The sequence below is a fragment of the Salmo salar genome, chromosome ssa14 (genome assembly GCF_905237065.1).
Source record: "Salmo salar chromosome ssa14, Ssal_v3.1, whole genome shotgun sequence".
In the NCBI taxonomy this organism is placed as follows: domain Eukaryota; kingdom Metazoa; phylum Chordata; class Actinopteri; order Salmoniformes; family Salmonidae; genus Salmo; species Salmo salar.
In genome coordinates, this window is record NC_059455.1 from 18801520 (window position 1) to 18823110 (window position 21591).

Below are 21591 nucleotides of genomic sequence, written 5' to 3' on the forward strand. Positions count from 1 at the left end.
CAGACCAGAGGACATTTCTCCAAAAAGTACGATCTTTGCCCCCATGTGCAGTTGCAAACCGTAGTCTGGCTTTTTTATGGCGGTTTTGGAGCAGTGGCTTCTTCCTTGCTGAGCGGCCTTTCAGGTTATGTCGATATAGGACTCGTTTTACTGTGGATATAGATACTTTTGTACCTGTTTCCTCCATCATCTTCACAAGGTCCTTTGCTGTGGTTCTGGAATTGATTTGCACTTTTTGCACCAAAGTACGTTAATCTCTAGGAGACAGAACACATCTCCTTCCTGAGTGGTATGACGGCTGCGTGGTACAATGGTGTTTATACTTGTATACTATTGTTTGTACAGATGAACGTGGTACCTTCAGGCATTTGGAAATTGCTCCCAAGGATGAACCAGACTTGTGGAGGTCTACAATTTTTTCCGAGGTCTTAGCTGATTTCTTTTGATTTTCTGATGATGTCAAGCAAAGAGGCACTGAGTTTGAAGATAGGCCTTGAAATACATCCACAGGTAGACCTCCACTTGACTCAAATTATGTCAATTAGCCTATCAGAAGCTTCTAAAGCCATGACATAATTTTCTGGAATTTTCCATGCTGTTTAAAGGCACAGTCAACCTAAGTGCATGTAAACTTCCGACTTCAACTGTACATACATACTGAACAAAAATATAAATGCAACATGCAACAATTTCTATGATTTTACTGAGCTAAATAGGAGAGCCTGAGAGAGGATACAGGTAGCTAATGGCATACACTGAAGATACTGTACAGGGGACCATCACTTGAAACTGTTCAACTGCAGAGATAAGAGTTGTTTGATCATTGGCTACCTTTCTCTCCAGGCTATTGGTGCCAGTGCCGGTGCCTCCTACAGAGCGCCGTGGTTTGAGGAAGCCAGCCGTGGTGGACCAGCGGGTGGGGTTCTTCCTGGACGGTTTCTCCGGCGGCAGGGTCACGCGGGGGTCGCTGAATGGCCCATTGATCGTTGCCAGGGCCGGGTCACTGCTGCGACGCACATGTAGGGGCATATCTGGAGGAGAGAGATAGAAGAGAGAGGGAGAGAGAGAAATTGAGAGAGATGGAGGAGAAGAAGAGGGAGACGGACTCAAAAGGAGTGCATCTGGGGAAGTATGTACTTACTTACATCACTCCACCAAACACCGGAGTTTGATTGGGTTTATCAGATCTTTCCAGGCTCCTACATGACATTAGCAAATTGTTTGTGTCCTCCTATGTCACTTCATTCGTTTTGTGCATTGGTCAATATTCAAATGGACTTAATTTTCGGCTACATGATTACATCTAGGTTGGTTTTTCTGGCCAATTCCCTCGTCACAGTAATAATTTGCCTATTCTTAACGAGGTGTGTGTGTGATTAGAGCTTATAGCTATTGCAGCCCGGATACCCAGTGTTATCAAAACACACATCAGCAAAACAAATAACAGGAATGATAACTTAGAGTCCACCACTATTACAGCTGTAAATTATTAGGGCTATTATTAGGGCTATTCTCAGTAATGATCTGTAGGAGGTAAGTGATTGGTCCAGTAGCCTGGCAGCGGTTTCACATTAGATTGCAATGAGCAGGTCATCCAACTCCTAATTCGATTTTTTTTTTAATAGATCATATGCTATAATGACTAACTTTCTGCATAATTATACCAACCAGGTCCCTCATTTATACCCTGTCAGAGAAATACATTTGAATCTCTCCTAACTATAATTAACGTTATGAAATGCCAGCGTCTGAATTTGAATCTTTTTTTTAACAGGGCCCAACTTGAAATCTCTATAGCTTGCGAAACTATACATTGAATTCATCTGCACAGGGTCCTCTACGTAGCCTCTGGGAGTTGGAGTCTGGTCAGTCAGCGGTCAGGACCCGTCATTAGACCATGTGTTGATACTGTGCTGCTCTCTGATCAGCTCTGTCCATTCAAATCTTACCTTATCATGACAATTATTCAACAATACTGACAGTGGATCAGCCCCTAGAGAGATATTATCACCTTATGACTACAAATGATGAGGTGGCTAATACTAATGCTTACCCTGTAATAATGTACTGAAACACAGATTCATTTAGCACATCATTTCACACATTTAAGATTAAGTTCACTTTACTGGTCAATTGTACACAAGATCCAACTGAACTTTTACTTCCACTTTTAACCCAACCTCTACGAAAGACAAATACAGGTTTTGGAGAAGTGTGGGGGGTTGCCACACTGGGCGCTGTTGTTGTGGGATTTTAATTGCCTTGCTCAAGGGCACAACGGCAGGCAATGGCATCTATTATTTGATACCAGCAACCCTCCAGTTGCCAGCTCACTTCCCGCCAGATTTTTCACATCGGACCCTGGATTCAAACTGGCAGCCCTCCCTCCGGGAGCCGGATCGCCTCTCTAAACGCTAGGCTACCTGCCATTGTTACTCATCAACAAGTATATTGAGCCAAAAAGACAGTTTAGCCTAAAGACAGTTTAGCCTCAAGACAGTTTAGCCTAAAGACAGTTTAGCCTAAAGACAGTTTAGCCTAAAGACAGTTTAGCCTAAAGACAGTTTAGCCTAAAGACAGTTTAGCCTACAAATAGAACTCAATTGACCTAACATGAAATGACCTTTACCAGTCAGTAAACAACAAGCGTTTTCAAGTGCAACTTTAGCAATGATGGTTTTGGGAACAAGAGCTCTGAGATTAGGACAGTGTTCTCTCCTCCCTCCCTGTGCTGCCCTGTCCCATGAGTAAGACAGAGTCACAGGGAGAATGTCAATTGCATTTCCTTGATTCCTCACATCCTCGCCTCCTTCTCAAAACCAATTGGCTGAGAAGGTCAGAGGTCCCTCCCTTCTGAACATCTCAGGACAGAGGACGCGAGGAATCAGGGAAACGCAATTGAGATTCTCCCATAGCCTTCCTAGCTCTGAAAATGTTTCCCACGCGTCTGTTAACCTGGTGGCCTCATTCAAAACGCAGCAGTGGAACCTCATGGGACGCCTGCTCAACGTTTCCTGTTTGGATGAAGGAGCTTGTCATAAACAGAACTCTGATGGCGATGTGTCACTGAATGTTCCGGAGCACAGGCAGTGGAAGTAGCACTTAGGTACGGCTACATTGGAGTTCCCACCAGTCAGAATATGGGAATGGAGAGGCCTTTAAAAACGGTGTGTTAGCCACAGTCTCTCTTGAGTGGTCCAATCATTGGACTCGTTTCAGTGAAGCAGCAATTCAGAGACATTTTGGAGAAGGCTAAACATGCATATAGGAGCTACACGGGATACTACACGGGATACTACACGGGATACTACACGGGATACTACACGGGATACTACACGGGATACTACACCATTCTTTTTTTCTACTTCCCCGAGAGTCAGATTAACTCCTGGATACCATTTGTATGTCTCTGCGTGCAGTATGAAGGAAGATAAAGAGGTGGTTTCGAGAGCCCCTGCTAACTAGCGTATGCTACTGAACCTATAGACTTCCAGTCATTGCGCGAAAACAAGTTAATTGCCAGAATCTAGCAGTATCCCTTCATTTTGTTGCTCTTCTGTCTGTGCTGCACACATCTAATATTTGAATAATGTGCCACTTTGTTTGCTGTTGAAGACATATTGCTATTCTGACCTCAGAGTTACAGCCCTCCCACGCAACAGGCTCAACCCAAAAGGCCACTTACACTGATGTTTGTTAATGGCCTCTTCCTGATGTTTCTGTACCCACTCAGACCAAAAGGGCCAAAACATTTCATGTGATCATTTTATGTGACTAAAGAACAGACAGCACTATTGTCTCCCCACATTGGAAACTATCTGCATATCCACATTAGATCTATCGGTCTGCTACGTCATTACCATCAGTGGCATATGTTCATTGAACCCAGTGCAACTTTGTGCCACGTTCTGATACCAAACGTCGCAGACAGAAATGCCATGAATAGTGCCGACGTGATTCCTTGGTCAACATGTTTGTTCTACGTAACATTTTTCCATTTCTGAACGTTACAAAATGTTTTTTTTTCTCTCTCCTGCTGAACGTGGCCCAGGTGTTTGATGTGTGAACTTACTGGATCGAAGGGCGGACGGAGTGACCTCTATCTCGCTGGCGGCCTGGTAGGGCTGGAAAGCGGACATGTTGCTGGAGTTGAGCTCGGTGGCGAACAGGTCGGGGCTCTGGGTTCCCGTGGAGCTGGTGCTGGTGCCGTCGCCACCATGGTGAGGGTCCTGTTCATCATACACAGCCACCAGCTGACGGAGAGAGGGACAAATATTACTTTATTCACCATTACATGAGCAACGGACATTTGTCTTTTGCATACCATCTCCCTGCATATAGCCTATTTATATCTATATATGAATATAGAGAGAGAGAGAGAGAGAGAGAGAGACATTGGAAAGAATGTAAATTATTTCCAATGTGTCAAGAGAGACAAAGAAAACAGTGCAAACTAGAATGCTATTTGGCCCTAAACAGAGAGTACACAGTGGCAGAATACCTGACCACTGTGACTGACCCAAAATTAAGGAAAGCTTTGACTATGTACAGACTCAGTGAGCTTAGCCTTGCTATTGAGAAAGGCTGGCGTAGGCAGACCTGGCTCTCAAGAGAAGACAGGCTATGTGCACACTGCCCACAAAATGAGGTGGAAACTGAGCTGCACTTCCTAACCTCCTGCCAAATGTATGACCATGTTAGAGAGACATATTTCCCTCAGATTACACAGATTCACAAATAATTCGAAAACAAACCTGCTTTCGATAAACTCCCATATCTAAATGGGTGAAATACCACAGTGTGCCATCACAGTAGCAATATTTGTGACCTGTGCCACAAGAAAAGGGCAACCAGTGAAGAACAAACACCATTGTAAATACAACCTATATTTATGTTTATTTATTTTCCCTTTTGTTCTTTAACCATTTGCACATTGTTACAACACTGCATATAGACATAATATGACATTTGAAATGTCTTTATTCTTTTGGAACTTCTGTGAATGTAATGTTTACTGTTCATTTTTTATTGTTTATTTCTCTTTTGTTTATTATCTATTTCACTTGCTTTGGCAATGTTAACATATGTTTCCCATGCCAATAAAGCCCCTTCAATTGAGAGAGAGAGAGAGAGGAGGAGGAGAGAGAGATACCCGCTAATGATCAAAATCCAGAAAAGAGCCGTTAAATTCTACAACCACATAAAAGGAAGCAATTCCCAAACCTTCCATAACAAAGCCATCACCTACAGATAAATAAACCTGGAGAAGAGCCCCCTAAGCAAGCTGGTCCTGGGGCTCTGTTCACAAACACACACAGACCCCACCGAGCCCCAGGACAGCAACACAATTAGACCCAGCCAAATCATGAGAAAACAAAAAGATAATTACTTGACACACTGGAAAGAATTTACAAAGAAAACAGTGCAAACTAGAATGCTATTTGGCCCTAAACAGAGAGTACACAGTGGCAGAATACCTGACCACTGTGACTGACCCAAAATTAAGGAAAGCTTTGACTATGTACAGACTCAGTGATCATAGCATTGCTATTGAGAAAGGCCGCCGAAAGCAGACCTGGCTCTCAAGAGAAGACAGGCTATGTGCACACTGCCCACAGAATTAGGTGGAAACTGAGCTGCACTTCCTAACCTCCTGCCAAATGTATGACCACATTAGAGAGACATATTTCCCTCAGATTACACAGATTCACAAAGAATTCAAAAACAAATCAAATGTTGATAAACCCTCATATCTACTGGGTGAAATACCACAGTGTGCACATCACAGCAGCAATATTTGTGACCTGTTGCCACAAGAAAAGGGCAACCAGTGAAGAACAAACACAATTGGAAATACAACCCATATTTATGTTGATTTATTTTCCCTTTTGTACTTTAACTGTTTGCACATCATTACAACACTGTATATATACACATAATTTGACATTTGAAAGGTCTTTATTCTTTCAGAACTTTTGTAAGTGTAATGTTTCCAGGTAATTTTCTATTGTTTATTATCTATTTCACTTGCTTTGGCAATGTAAACATGTTTCCCATACCAATAAAGCCCTTAAATTGAAAGAGGAGAGTGAGACAGAGAGACAGAGAGACAGAGAGAGAGAGTGAGGTGTTCGAGTGAAAGAAGAACTCGAACTGTTAAGAACTGAAGTTGACGTCTGATTCTAGCTGACCGCCACCAATGACCGGATCTACTGTATTCTTCAGGCTTTCATTTCCAGAGTTCATTACATCCATAAACCTGTTTTCCCCTTCACCCTGAGAATGACGCCATCTTTTTCTGAATCTTAAAAGCTTGCTATCCCACGGAGGCCTTATTAATTCCAGGGACGAGAACGCCTCCAGGTGTTTGAATAGGATATTCAAGCCATCACTCTGAGGCCACACGTGTTCAGCTGGTTTGCGTTACGGGTTCGGTGCTGTGAGGAAGGATACAAATCCTTCAAAAAGGATATTAACAGTACAGTCACACGCAGGCAGCCACACTACATATTTTATTCACTATGTACTGTGGAGTACAGTCGAGGCCAAAAGGCAACCAACCGTAGCCCTAACACAGCCCGTCTCGGACTCCAATCCCCTACTGGCCACGGCAGACAGACAACAGAGGGGGGTCAGGCAGAGTTTGAGGTCCCAGTGACTTACTATGGCGGTATCTGTCCGCTGGAGGTAGGCTATACTGTCTGTGTCCCAAATCGCACCCCATTCCCAATATAGTGCACTACTTTTGACCAGAGCCCTGCTGAAAAGTAGTGCACTATATAGGGAATTGGGCACCATTTGGGAAGGCCCACTACCTTGCCTTGTATTATGAACGTCTGATTCTGCTCTATATAGCCCACAACACCCTGCTCTGAGCCCTGGTCTGTTCCGGTGTACTAAAGCAGCTAAATCCTGAGAGCCTGTGGTTTTGTAGAGCAGCACAGAGAGCAGACACCCTGGAGAGACTAACAATCTCTAGAGGGCATAGGGAGGTCCAACACGGGCACTAACCTCCCTTCCCAAATGGCACCCTGTCCCCTATATAGTGTTCTCCTTCTGACCAGGGCGATTTGTACCCTGCCCTGCTCTCCCTCGCCCTCTCATTACATCAGTACCCTATTAAAGGCCGAGGTAAAGCGATATTCCTCATAAGACGCCTCTGTGACATAGGGTCAGCGCAGACCCTTATGACTGGTAAAACCAGCCAGGGGTCAAAAGGCCGTTTAGAGAAGGCCGGCAGACCGCCACTGACAGACCACTCTATAAGAGGACAGACAGGGATGTGTGTGTGCATACTTATGGAATGGTCCTTCTAATAACTCATATATATATATATATATATATATATATATATATATATATATATATAAGTAACTCCTAAATACTGTGCCCAGTACAGAGTCCGTGAGACTCATTCCCTCAGTCAGGTCCCTAAGGGCTCCATAATATTCCGTAATAGAACTTGACTGTTCCCCTCTGGGATCCATCTGGTGGTGATTATACAGAGGTATACAGGGCACATGGACATGGTGTGTGTGTTTAGACAAGGGCCCCTGTGTCCAGAATGTGTCACCCTCCCAGGGCTATTCGATCCCAGTCGAAACTATGACAGAGGATCAGTGTTATATCTACGAGTAAGTTAGGTCCCATGGTAAGGACGGAAACCACTGAAGGTACACTTAGCGTACACACGAATCCCCACACTGTCTCAGGCTGTTAGAATTGCGTTTCATTTTTTCCCCCAGACATCTTCATGTGACTAGGGAGGAGCGACGCAGTACCGAAACCCGGTATTAAAACGGGCCCCGGGGCTAAATGATGAAAGACCGTAGAATCGATAAACTCAGATGTTATCGGTTCTTCTTTCGGGTACCGGAGAAGAAAATACATTTCCTATTTATTATTGCTACATAAAAGGTTCTCTTGCACATTTTCTCACCAACCGTTTCTAAATTTCCAATAAGATGAAGACATTCGTCTATGATGCTTTTTCGCTATTCCCAATCCAGAAGACAGAGATCTCTCTCACACGGAGCCTGCGTCTCACGCTACAGAAAATGCTCTTAATTAGTGACGATGGCGGAAAGAGCTAAACGTTCAAAAGTGTGTCGATGGTGACAATGCTCATTTCCACAAGTGCAACAAGACTTTTGCTTGTAAGGGCGGAAATATGAGCAGTCTGTCCAAACATCTATGGAAAGTGCATCATGTACAGGCAGAGAAACAGTTTGACTGGCTAGCTCATAGTTCATCTTTCATTGGCTGATCTACGTTAGGTATGTATGCTAGCAGCCTAGAACCCACACACGGAGTTAACTAGAATATGAGAACATGAGTTCCTGATCAAAAGGAACCCTTAGCCAGCTGATTGTTCAGCTATGGGTACGTTCAGAAATTCAACCACCCATTGAAAGATTTTGCAACTTGTTTGTTAAAGTTGCAGCTACAATGAACCAACCCACTCCTCCCTCTAATACAGCTGGTCTAAGCCAAAGACCAGCCCAAAGCTCCTTCACACTGGCAGCTAGTGGGAGGATGACTGAGGAGAGGGTGAATGAGTGACACCTAGCCGTGACCAAGTTCATAGTGAAAGGCCTACACCCCTTTGCAACAGTGGAGTCCAAGGGCTTTAGGTAACAGTCTGTCAGTATATATTGAGTTGTAATAATGTTTAGGATATAGTACTGTAAAAGGATTGTATGTTAGTCCCATCACTCTACAATACACAACACAATAATTCAATAACGATAATTCAACACATGAAAACTATTTTTATTTTACTGTAGGGAGATGAGCAAGGCCCTCAACCCCAAATATACCCCTCCCTCCAGGAGTTACCTCAGTGACACATTCATTCCTACCTGGTGTGGTGTAGAAAAGGCCAATGTGATCACTGAGCTGAAGGACGTGCCAAAGCTGGCCATCACATCAGATGGGTGGACCAGCCTCTGTCAGGACCACTATCTCACTGTTACAGTGCACTACACAAGCCAGGGCAGTGTAAAACAGAAGGTCCTTCACACCAGGGCAGTGTAAAACAGAAGGTCCTCCACACCAGGGCAGTGTAAAACAGAAGGTCCTCCACACCATGGCAGTGTAAAACAGAAGGTCCTCCACACCAGGGCAGTGTAAAACAGAAGGTCCTCCACACCAGGGCAGTGTAAAACAGAAGGTCCCCCACACCAGGACAGTGTAAAACAGAAGGTCCTCCACACCAGGGCAGTGTAAAACAGAAGGTCCTCCACACCAGGGCAGTGTAAAACAGAAGGTCCTCCACACCAGGGCAGTGTAAAACAGAAGGTCCTCCACACCAGGGCAGTGTAAAACAGAAGGTCCTCCACACCAGGGCAGTGTAAAACAGAAGGTCCTCCACACCAGGGCAGTGTAAAACAGAAGGTCCTCCACACCAGGACAGTGTAAAACAGAAGGTCCTCCACACCAGGGCAGTGTAAAACAGAAGGTCCTCCACACCAGGGCAGTGTAAAACAGAAGGTCCTCCACACCAGGGCAGTGTAAAACAGAAGGTCCTCCACACCAGGGCAGTGTGAAGCAGAAGGTCCTCCACACCAGGGCAGTGTAAAACAGAAGGTCCTCCATACCAGGGCAGTGTAAAACAGAAGGTCCTCCACACCAGGGCAGTGTAAAACAGAAGGTCCTCCACACCAGGGCAGTGTAAAACAGAAGGTCCTCCACACCAGGGCAGTGTAAAACAGAAGGTCCTCCACACCATGGCAGTGTAAAACAGAAGGTCCTCCACACCAGGGCAGTGTAAAACAGAAGGTCCTCCATACCAGGGCAGTGTAAAACAGAAGGTCCTCCACACCAGGGCAGTGTAAAACAGAAGGTCCTCCACACCATGGCAGTGTAAAACAGAAGGTCCTCCACACCAGGGCAGTGTAAAACAGAAGATCCTCCACACCAGGGCAGTGTGAAACAGAAGGTCCCCCACACCAGGGCAGTGTAAAACAGAAGGTCCTCCACACCAGGGCAGTGTGAAACAGAAGGTCCCCCACACCAGGGCAGTGTGAAACAGAAGGTCCCCCACACCAGGGCAGTGTGAAACAGAAGGTCCTCTACACCAGGGCAGTGTGAAACAGAAGGTCCTCCACACCAGGACAGTGTAAAACAGAAGGTCCTCCACACCAGGACAGTGTAAAACAGAAGGTCCTCCACACCAGGGCAGTGTGAAACAGAAGGTCCTCCACACCAGGGCAGTGTGAAACAGAAGGTCCTCTACACCAGGGCAGTGTGAAACAGAAGGTCCTCCACACCAGGGCAGTGTGAAAGAGAAGGTCCTCCACACCAGGGCAGTGTGAAACAGAAGGTCCTCCACACCAGGGCAGTGTGAAACAGAAGGTCCTCCACACCAGGGCAGTGTGAAAGAGAAGGTCCTCCACACCAGGGCAGTGTACAAATCACAAACTGGCAAAGTATTGGCAGAGGAGATCTCAGACATTCTGGAAGAGTTTGAGATAGAGCCGAACAAGATTGTAGCTGTGACTGTTGATAATGCTGGCAATATGGATGTTGCCATCAAGAGGCTACACATCCTAAAAATAGGATGCTTTGCACACACATTGAATCTGGCAGCGCTGAAAATCTACCAAATGACTTCCATTGATAAAATGGGAAGCCTGAATCAGAGCAGTGGTCGTGTGGTTCAAGAGATCCTCGATGTCCAGCCTGAATCAGAGCAGTGGTCGTGTGGTCCAAGAGATCCTCGATGTCCAGCCTGAATCAGAGCAGTGGTCGTGTGGTCCAAGAGATCCTCGATGTCCAGCCTGAATCAGAGCAGTGGTCGTGTGGTTCAAGAGATCCTCGATGTCCAGCCTGAATCAGAGCAGTGGTCGTGTGGTTCAAGAGATCCTCGATGTCCAGCCTGAATCAGAGCAGTGGTCGTGTGGTCCAAGAGATCCTCGATGTCCAGCCTGAATCAGAGCAGTGGTCGTGTGGTCCAAGAGATCCTCGATGTCCAGCCTGAATCAGAGCAGTGGTCGTGTGGTCCAAGAGATCCTCGATGTCCAGCCTGAATCAGAGCAGTGGTCGTGTGGTCCAAGAGATCCTCGATGTCCAGCCTGAATCAGAGCAGTGGTCGTGTGGTCCAAGAGATCCTCGGTGTCCAAAACAGTCTTGAAGGAAAAGCAGAAGCTCCTTGGTAAGAAGCCAGTTCAATCTATTAAAGTATTATTTTGAAATTGCCACATTTAACAATTTAATTCAATATTCAAGTGTGTGGTAATTAAATGTATGTTGTTTTTTTGTTGTTGTTTCAGTCCTTCCACAACACTCACTCATCCCTGATGTCAAGACCAGATGGAACTCGCTCTATCTAATGAGAGATTCATGGAGCAGTATCTAGCGATCCAAGCAGCAACCTTGGACCCACGACTGCGAAAAGCAATGACCAAGGACAACCTGGACCGTCTGAAGGACGAGGACTTCCGTAAGGCTGAGGAGTTTGTCCAGCTCATCAGAATCCTTTATACATCCACACCGTGTGTGTCATGTGAAAAGAATGCCACCCGTGGACAGGTCATACCCATCCTCCACAAACTGGAAGAGCACTTCACTGTGAAGCATGAAGATACAACGTTTGTGGCGACCATCAAAGAGAAGGTGTGGGAGAACCTCTCCGAGCGCTATCAGGATGAGGACATTCAACCCTTCCTGCATGAGGCCACAGCAATGGACCCCAGATTTAAAAGGAGGCCGGTGAGTGACGCCACCTGGGACAGGCTGAGGAAGGAAACTGTTGAGGCCAATGTGACAGGAGCAACACCAGGGCTGCCAGAGGAGCCGGAGCAGACAGACACAGAGCACCAGCAACAGGAGGAGTCTGAAGGAGGAGGAGAGGAAATGGAGGAGACAGTCCCTCCATTGTACAAAACAAGGAGTGCCTTGGAGGAGCTGTTCTCAGAGGAGGACAGGGAGTTGAGGTTGACGATCCAACAGGACACCTCGTCCCTCACCCTCAGCGAGCGTGTTGACCTAGAGGTCGAGCTCTACAAAGGCCTGCCTCCCATCCCCATGGCTGAAGATCCTGTGATGTGGTGGTGGGAGAATAGAGCTACTCTGCCCCTCCTCACAAACATTACAACAAGCTACCTCTGTGCTCAAGCCTCCTCCACCCCTAGCGAGAGGGTATTTTCGACTGCAGGGAACACAATAAGCCAGGAGAGGTCCCGACTTCTGCCAGAGAAGGTAAATATGTTGATCTTTCTCCAGGAGAACTGCTAAGAACTGTCCTTTTGCAGCCTACCTGCAGCCCCCACCCGTGTTGCTCTATACCACTGTCTTTTCTTTTGCAGGAAAATATTGTTTATGTCATTTGTTTTACATTTCCATCATCATAACAGAGTCTATAATAGTGATTTGTTCAAAACATTGCTGTTTCTTTTGCTGTAAATCATTTTTTATTTTAAAATATCAGAAAATAAAGCAATGTTAATTATGTTCTTAACTTAAACAAAAACATCCAATAAGAATACCGTTAATGTACCGGATCGATAAGAGTAGTAATAACGTTAAAATCTTAACGTTACCCATCCCTAGTGGGGAGTGACCCCCCCCCCACCCCCCACCCCACCACACTACCAGGTGTGTGTGTGTGTGCGGTTACACACGCCGTACTAATTGCTACCTGTGTTGGCAAGCACAGACTTGGCCCAGCCGCAAAATAATTACTCGTCCACACACACACACTCATCGGGGGTGGTCTTCCCTGAGAATGACTAGGTACACAAACGCTAATGTGTGTTGATTGCCCTGAGAGACCGTATAAGTGTGTTGGTCTTTCTGTGTATTTGACAGGATCGGTGTGTCAAGGTCCATTGGTTGCGTACACAGAATTGCAGGTGCAGGCGAAATGCTGGTGCTTCTAGCTCCAACAGAGCCGTAATAACACCTAGCAATACGTACATAATCCATTTTTATTTGATTAATATCAGAACGCACAATGTCAGAGTCGGGAATATACATAAAATATACTGTATGAAAATACCTTTAGACGCTATTGTGATAATCCATACCGGTATGTGGATCCATACTGGTGTACCTTAAAAGACGATATATTGCTACAGAAAGGTGCTCCTGTCCTATGGGCCATTCTGCCTATACCACAGACTCAGTGGACATGCCAAATGTAACCAACCCAAAACAGGAGAAGTCCACTTCTCTTAGAGCTGTCCGCAATGCTCTTTGGCTGACTTGGAGCAGGCAGCCATCACACTTGGCCCGCAGCAGTAGAGCCTGTCTAGAGCCTGTCTAGAGCCTGTCTAGAGCCTGTCTATGCCAGGTAGAGAATAAAGAGCAGAGCTGACAGTGAGGGGGAGAGTGGCCCTGGACCTCAGCCTCCACAGCTGTAAACCACCAGTACTTAATGCCATGTTCCTCTCATAGCCAACAGCTACAACACAAAACCCCACAACAGGGCCCGAAGCCTCAAGTCAATATCATAGGTACAGCAGAAACATCCGAACAACAACACAGTGCTTGCGTCCCAAATATCGCCTACATACAGTAGGGCACCCTATCCTGATGGGGCTGTGGTCAAAAGCAATGCACTATAGAGGGAGTAGGGTGCCAATTGGGACGCATCCAATATGTATGAACCCAACCAGGCCAATAACATCATCCTAACTAGCTGAGTAACTGTCTGCAGCCTACACATGTAACGGATATACTGAGGTGGTGAAAACAACCCCACAAGGGTCAGTAGTAGAGAGACAGCGAGGTACTGTTCGTATTGTGTCTGGCCCATTTCATGAGTTTTGTCTGATTTGTGGCATGAGAGGGGAGAGATGACTTGTCTGTAGCCTTTTACTGTAAGACATGGTCAGCAACACACACACACACACAAACAGACAAACACTCAACCACATCAATCCGATCCAATCCCCCCATTAAATCATGTTGACTTCACAGATGATTTGTAAACGATGTAGACGTACATAGAACCCTTGTGGAAGTGTTAATCTGTTCTCAAGACCGAGGTCAAAGTGGTTTGAAGTCTGGTGGGTGTAAGGGAGATGGACTTTCTGACTGGGGTGCAACCCCACACTCCCACTGCTGTAACCACGAGTCCACCGAGACTGAGCCGAGCCAGAACACTGCCAGTGCCTTAGTACTGTCCTTGACCCGATGGCCCTCAACTACCTACCCATGCACACACAAAGTGCATATTTCAGAGCGACAGAGAGACAAAGTCTGACTAACCCAGGAATGTAGGATCGTGTTCAAATGTAGAACAACGGTGACTAGAATAGAAGGAGCAGTTTGAGCGTAATGACCCCTATCCATTTAATGGAAACAATAGAAAGATGTGGGGAAAAGGAAGGTTTCTCTGAATAAGACCTACATTGAATAATAGGGATAGAATGGAATAGTAATTGGGGACGGAGCTATAGTAATTTAAATGTATAAAGAAGACATTAATCATTTCCGGGGATAAAGGCTAGACATGGCTGGCTGTATATTACATATTTCATCTGTCAAAGGGAAACGACACGTAAGCTGTCGGAAATTGAAACTAAAACTACAGTCCACATCTTTCATCAGACACATGAAACCTGAAAAAGTTTGTTCTCACATGAACTACTAGCCTACATCTGATGGTTGTGTTAACCTTCCTCACTTAGAATAGGCAACCTTAGAGATCTGTGAGACCGGTTCAAATCCCAGGCCAAGAGCTGCTGACAACCTTCCCACTCAATAAAAGTCGGTAAACACATGGTGACGAAGGCGTGGAGAAGAAAAGGTACAAGAACAGGCTCTGCATACATGTAACTGCCAAAATAAAGAAAACACCGACAAAGTGTCTTAATAGGGCGTTGGGCCACCACGACCCAGAACAGCTTCAATGCACCTTGGCATAGATTCTACTAGTTTCTGGAACTCGATTGGAGGGATGCGACACCATTCTTCCACAAGAAATTCCATCATTTGGTGTTTTGTTGACGGTGGTGGAAAACCCTGTTCCGGCGACGCCCCAGAATCTCCCATACGTGTTCAATTGGGTTGAGATCTGGTGACTGAGACGTCCGTGGCATATGGTTTACATCCTTTTCATGCTCATTTGTCACATGTCATTTGGCCTATCCAGCATTTTAATTCATGGAATGTTATTTGCTTAATTAACTCAGGAACTACGCCTGTGTGGAAGCACCTGCTTTCAATATACTTTGTATTCCTCGTTTACTTAAGTGTTTCCATTATTTTGGCAGTTACCTGTACCTCCAATAACAATAGGCCTATTTCCAAGAAGAGCTATTCAATGTGTGTTGCTGTTGACCTACTGGTTAATCCAATAGAATACCATCCAATTAAGCACCTTGGTATAGTCTGAAGAATTAAGATAATTTGGTAGTCTGAAGAATTAAGATCTTTTGGTATAGTCTGAAGAATTAAGCACCTTGGTATAGTCTGAAGAATTAAGCACCTTGGTATAGTCTGAAGAATTAAGCACCTTGGTATAGTCTGAAGAATTAAGCACCTTGGTATAGTCTGAAGAATTAAGCACCTTGGTATAGTCTGAAGAATTAAGCACCTTGGTATAGTCTGAAGAATTAAGCACCTTGGTATAGTCTGAAGAATGAAGCACCTTGGTATAGTCTGAAGAATTAAGCACCTTGGTATAGTCTGAAGAATTAAGCACCTTGGTATAGTCTGAAGAATTAAGCATCTTGGTATAGTCTGAAGAATTAAGCATCTTGGTATAGTCTGAAGAATTAAGCACCTTGGTATAGTCTGAAGAATTAAGCACCTTGGTATAGTCTGAAGAATTAAGCACCTTGGTATAGTCTGAAGAATTAAGCATCTTGGTATAGTCTGAAGAATTAAGCATCTTGGTATAGTCTGAAGAATTAAGCATCTTGGTATAGTCTGAAGAATTAAGCACCTTGGTATAGTCTGAAGAATTAAGCACCTTGGTATAGTCTGAAGAATTAAGCATCTTGGTATAGTCTGAAGAATTAAGCACCTTGGTATAGTCTGAAGAATTAAGCACCTTGGTATAGTCTGAAGAATTAAGCACCTTGGTATAGTCTGAAGAATTAAGCATCTTGGTATAGTCTGAAGAATTAAGCACCTTGGTATAGTCTGAAGAATTAAGCACCTTGGTATAGTCTGAAGAATTAAGCATCTTGGTATAGTCTGAAGAATTAAGATCATTTGATATAGTTTGAAGAGTTATGAGCACTTATACTAGAAAGACGCCAACTAACTTCCAAAGCCTGATGGGAGAACAGTTAATGAGAATCATTCATCACACAGTATCACCCTTAATCACATTGAAGCTATATTTATTCTGTTTTCCTCGATTAACGGCTTCTCAAGCCAATCAACACTTAACCAGATATCATGGGCATATTCTACAATGTGGGTGTTCAATTAACTGTGAACGACTTGTGTCGCGGCGGAGGAAGAAAAGCTTAAAGACGTGAGTGTGTTTGAACAGCTCAGTGACGACGTCTACGGCGAAATAGCGTCCCGGCGCGCTTGACGCTGCACCACAGAGATAAGTTTGTTAAAAATACAGTCTCCCTCCCCACTCATAAATCAAATAGAGCCAGTAAAACCCACTCAGCCTGGCTGATACTAAATGTCCACTTGGCAGACACAGGAAGACGGAAACGGCAGTAAATACCTTCAGTTACAGAAGGTTTACATGGCGACTAACGCAGCGGGGCGAAATGTATTGTTTCTCCATGTCCTAGTCCCAAATGGAACCCTTTTCACTATGTACTGCACTACGGGCTCTGGTCAAACGTAGTGCACTGCATAGGGAATAGGACATGGAGACGGTTTGTTACTTTATGCTCCCAGCATGCATGGGCTGAGGTGTTTAAAGACACAGAACACTAATCATTCTATTTCCATGTAGCTTCATTTCCTGCACAAGGAGACACTGCGCCTTAGTTGCAGCCATTTCAGAGAACGTTCCAGTATAATATGCCAGTTCTTTGTAGGGGATGCGACCTCTACCCTGGACTGTAGGTAAGGCTTGTGTTATTCCGGCAGTGATGTAAACAGACACTTGTTTGTCTAACCTTTCTGACCGGACAGCAGAAATCTGAATACCATGTGTGCTAAATAACTTTTCAGCTAGCTCCTTAAAATAAAAAGCCAGGGACAGCCTCCAGAAAGAAGCTTGAGACATCCCTTCTCTCAAAACCCTAATTTCAAGAGACATTTTGCAAAACCAACAGTAATAAATGATGTTTTAAACAATGCTAGTCTTTCTCCATAGCATCTGTCTGGCCAGTGAACAACACACACTTGGCCACTTGGAGAAAGTCATAACATCTTAAATTGAGTTAAGATGCCTTCTGACTTATTTCCTGGCCCGGCCGGCCGAGTAGAGGGAAGTTGCATCGTTCCTCACGATACAGCTGGCTGAGCTCAATTGCATCAACATTGAGCAATTCTATTGTTTCACAATGTGACGAACCCAACGCTAGTGGAGCGCAGCAAAGGAAACAAGGGCTCCCTTGCTTTTCGCAATAAAACTGCACAATTAAAAGCGAGCAGCAAGAAAAAAAGGGCTGAAGCAGAAATGTGTTTCATCAGACAGCGTCTGGAGGAGTCCCGGGTGTCCAATACCTCCCCTTCCTGTGATGCCAGCTAAGCATTTCCCCCAGTAAAGAATGGTACCGTCCTAAATGGCACCCTACATAGCGCCCTACTTTTGAGCAGGTCCCATAGGGCTCTGGTCAAAAGTAGTGCCCTACATAGGGAACAGTGTGTGATTTGGGAGTCCCTCTGCTCGCTTTTCAACAGCTCTGCGTTTCTCATCTCATCCAGTAATGGGGCCCCTGATGAGGCCTAGGCCTACACTAGTACACACTCAATGAAGTATCATCATCTAGCTTTATGGCGTATAGAGAACCAACACCATAAGCCAACTGAGCTACAACTAAATAGCTGTGTCCTCACATAGGGTTCTGGCCGGGAGTAGATCACCATGTAGGTTGCCATTTGGGGCGCAGCATATTGTATGTGAGCTGACAGCAGCCAATGGTCATTGGTCAAGAGGATGACTAAGGCCTCGTCCTGGCCCACGATGCATCTGGAAGAGCTCAACGCTGTATTATTGATGAGTGCTGACAGTGATGTGCCCTAACCCTTAACAACCCCGTTAACAGGTCACATAGTTAAAAATGGGGGGGGTCTGAGACTGACAATCCATGGGGACCTTCAGGGTCCTAAGGGGAACTGGACCTATCTTTAATTGGAGGTCGAGGGAACATTTGAGGGGGCGGAGTGACAGTTTGGTAATGAGAAATTATAGTTCTGCTGATGCCTTCTGAAATAGAACACCGTCCGACTCCAGTTTGATAAGCAATTACTTATCCCCTTGGTTCCATTACATTGGGCGGGATTTGGATTAGAAAACATTATACTTCAAATACATGGCAATCTCAGAGGAGATTAGCGCTCATTAAAGGTCTTGACAAACCATGATAAATGAATTAGGTTATCAGGTGGTTACAAGAGGGCCTACTCCACATAGTCACGTCAGGCTGCACAGCAAATTCTTTAATTTAATGTTGCATTAGGTTCTGACTGTGAAATCGGATATGTGCGTTTTTTTTTATAAAATCACATAGATCATCCCAGCTATTCCCAAAAAAAGAAAATATTTTCTTCTTTCTCTTCTCACGGTCTCTCTCTCTCTCTGCCAAAGGTTGTCTTCCTTCTCCATTTTGTTCACTCTGACAGACCACTAGTAGCATTAAAATCCCTCAACATACTTAGTCACATCGCTCCTCCTTTCACCACCGTAACCCCCCAGAGCGCAGCCACAAAACCTAATTAAACTCCAATAAGCAGAGCACAAATGAAACTGTCAAATTCATGTCATTGGGAGTTTGGCACAAATCAATAATATGGGCAGGCAGGCTGCGTCCCAAATGGCAACCTATTGCCTATATAGTGCACCATCCAGCCCTGGTCTAAAGTAGTGCACCATGTAGGGAATAGGGTGCCATTTGGGACGAAGACCAAGTCTTTGAGACCTGAAGACTCCCCGGCGACACTGACACATATGGTGGGAGCATAACACAAGATGGTTTTCACAGGACTCATCAGTTAAAGTCAGTGTGTGCTATTTTGGCATTGGGGAAGGGGTATGACGACGTGACACTGACTATGGATCACAGTTCCTACTCTGCTCTTTTACAAGAACTAGAAGCCTACTTCTCTGCTCACATTAGCTCATCTTCAGCATCTCTGCTCACATTAGCTCATCTTCAGCATCTCTGCTCACATTAGCTCATCTTCAGCATCTCTGCTCACATTAGCTCATCTTCAGCATCTCTGCTCACATTAGCTCATCTTCAGCATCTCTGCTCACATTAGCTCTTCTTCAGCATCTCTGCTCACATTAGCTCATCTTCAGCATCTCTGCTCACATTAGCTCATCTTCAGCATCTCTGCTCACATTAGCTCATCTTCAGCATTAGAATGAGTTCTAATACTATATACTCCTCTCTAATTTACAGTATCATAAACCCACATCAAGTTAGTCAACAAGGTGGTTAGTTCCCATTGTGTTCCTAGATGCATATCACCACCATGTCAAAGTCAGACACCCTGTCGGAAATTCCATTGGTTTAAAATCCAGGTACATGTTGCTCATGTCGTTTCAAGATTGACAGAATTGTGTAGAAGGTCAGTGCAGTACCCACAAGGAACAAGTACCACTTCTTCAAGCACATTGCGGTTCATCGCGTATGCGATGCAGTCAAGAGTTAAGAGGACCCAACGCAGAAAAGACTGACTGGCAGTTTGAAAGTTGGTCTAAAACCTCGGCCTGCCTGACGAGGAATGGGAATGGTCTTACCTGCATGGCCACGTCAGATCCTAAACCTTCAAACACATATTCTACAGTGCACTGTGTACTGAGAGATGACAGCCACAGCAAAACAGAAAGACCAAAAGAGAGTCGAGGAGACTTCAGTCCAACAGATAAACCACCACAAACATTCACCCAGAACCAGCACACTGTGCAATCTGTTGATGGTAAACTGCCACAATGAGTTTGGCCTTCAGCATGTATCATTCAATGATTGAGGTCATGTTACTGAACACTTAGCTTTGGATGCCTCATGGGCTAAAGAGTTTGAAGCAAGATGTTGTTAATATTATTAATACTACACTGAACAAAAATATAAATGCAACAATTTCAAAGATTTCTGAGTGACAGTTTATAAGGAAATCAGTCAATTGAAATAAATTCATTAGGCCCTAATCTGTGGATGACTGGGAATACTGATACACATTGGTTGGTCTCAGAAAACCAGTCAGTATCTGGTGTGACCACCATTTGCCTCATGCAGTTGATTGTTGCCTGTGGAATGTTGTCCCACCCCTCTTCAATGGCTGTGCGAGGTTGCTGGATATTGGCAGGAACTGGAACACGCTGTCATGCACGTCGATCCAGAGCATCCCAAACATGCTCAATGGGTGACATGGTTAGTATGCAGGCCATTGAAGAACTTCAGCTTCCAGGAATTGTGTAAAGATCCTTGCACCATGGGGCCGTGCATTATCATGCGGATGAATGGCACAACAATGGGCCTCAGGATCTCGTCATGGTATCTCTGTGCATTTAAATTGCCATTGACAAAATGCAATTGTGGTTGTTCTTCGTAGCTTATGCCTGCCCATACCATAACCCCACCGCCACCATGGGGCACTCTGTTCCCAACGTTGACATCAGCAAACCGCTCGCCCACACAATGCCATACACATGGTTTGCGGTTGTGAGGCCGGTTAGATGTACCACCAAATTCTCTAAAACAACCTTGCTGGCGGCTTATGGTAGAGAAATGAACATTCCTGCAGTCAGCTTTCCAATTTCATGCTCCCTCAAAAATGTAGTAATCTGTGGCACTGTGTTGTGTGACAAAACTACACATTTTAGAGTTGCCTTTTATTGTCCCCAGCACAAGGTGCACCTGTGTAATGATCATGCTGTTTAATCAGCTTCTTGATATGCCACACCTGTCAGGTGGATGGATTATCTCGGCAAAAGAGAAATGCTCACTAACATGGGTGTAAACAAATTTGTGCACAGCATTTTTTTCAAAGTAAGCTTTTTGTGTGTATGGAACATTTCTGGGATCTTTTACTTCAGCTCATGAAACATGGGACCAACACTTTACATAATGCGTTCATATTTTTGTTCAGTGTACATGTACACACTGACTACCAATCAACGTCAATACTTAGCACCCAAATGGAATGGAATCACGTTGGAATAGGGGAATGAATTCCTCCCTGACTAAATCATGTTCTCGCAAAAGACAGACACTTTCTCTGATCCCTCACAAGACCACAGAGTACTAGACTACTACTGTGGCACTATGGTGGAAGTGGAAAAGCTATACATCCTAAACATGAGACTATTACCTAATGAAAAAGCCGGGAGAGTAGAACTGGCATTCAGGCTTTCCCGTGGAGACATTTTTATTAAGAGGAAATGGATACTTTATCCAGTATCTGGGGAGAAGGAGAGGTGCACAAGACTGGCCTTGTACTGCATGGAATAAGCACTTTTGCTTATAGCACAAGACAGCAGAAAATCCACAT

The 21591-nt window shown here is 44.8% G+C and overlaps 1 protein-coding gene across 6 annotated transcripts in view; it reads right to left on the minus strand.

Annotated features, from left to right (window-relative positions):
* Positions 1-21591, minus strand: part of LOC106568841 (partitioning defective 3 homolog) — a 239994-nt gene that overhangs the window by 145215 nt on the left and 73188 nt on the right. For all 6 annotated transcript variants that reach the window (XM_014139556.2, XM_014139557.2, XM_014139559.2 and 3 more), the window contains exons 3-4: positions 4073-4253; positions 832-1031 (exon numbers count right to left, since the gene is read on the minus strand). In XM_014139556.2, coding sequence (XP_013995031.2) covers positions 832-1031; positions 4073-4253 — 381 coding nt within the window. The remainder of the gene's footprint in view (positions 1-831; positions 1032-4072; positions 4254-21591) is intronic.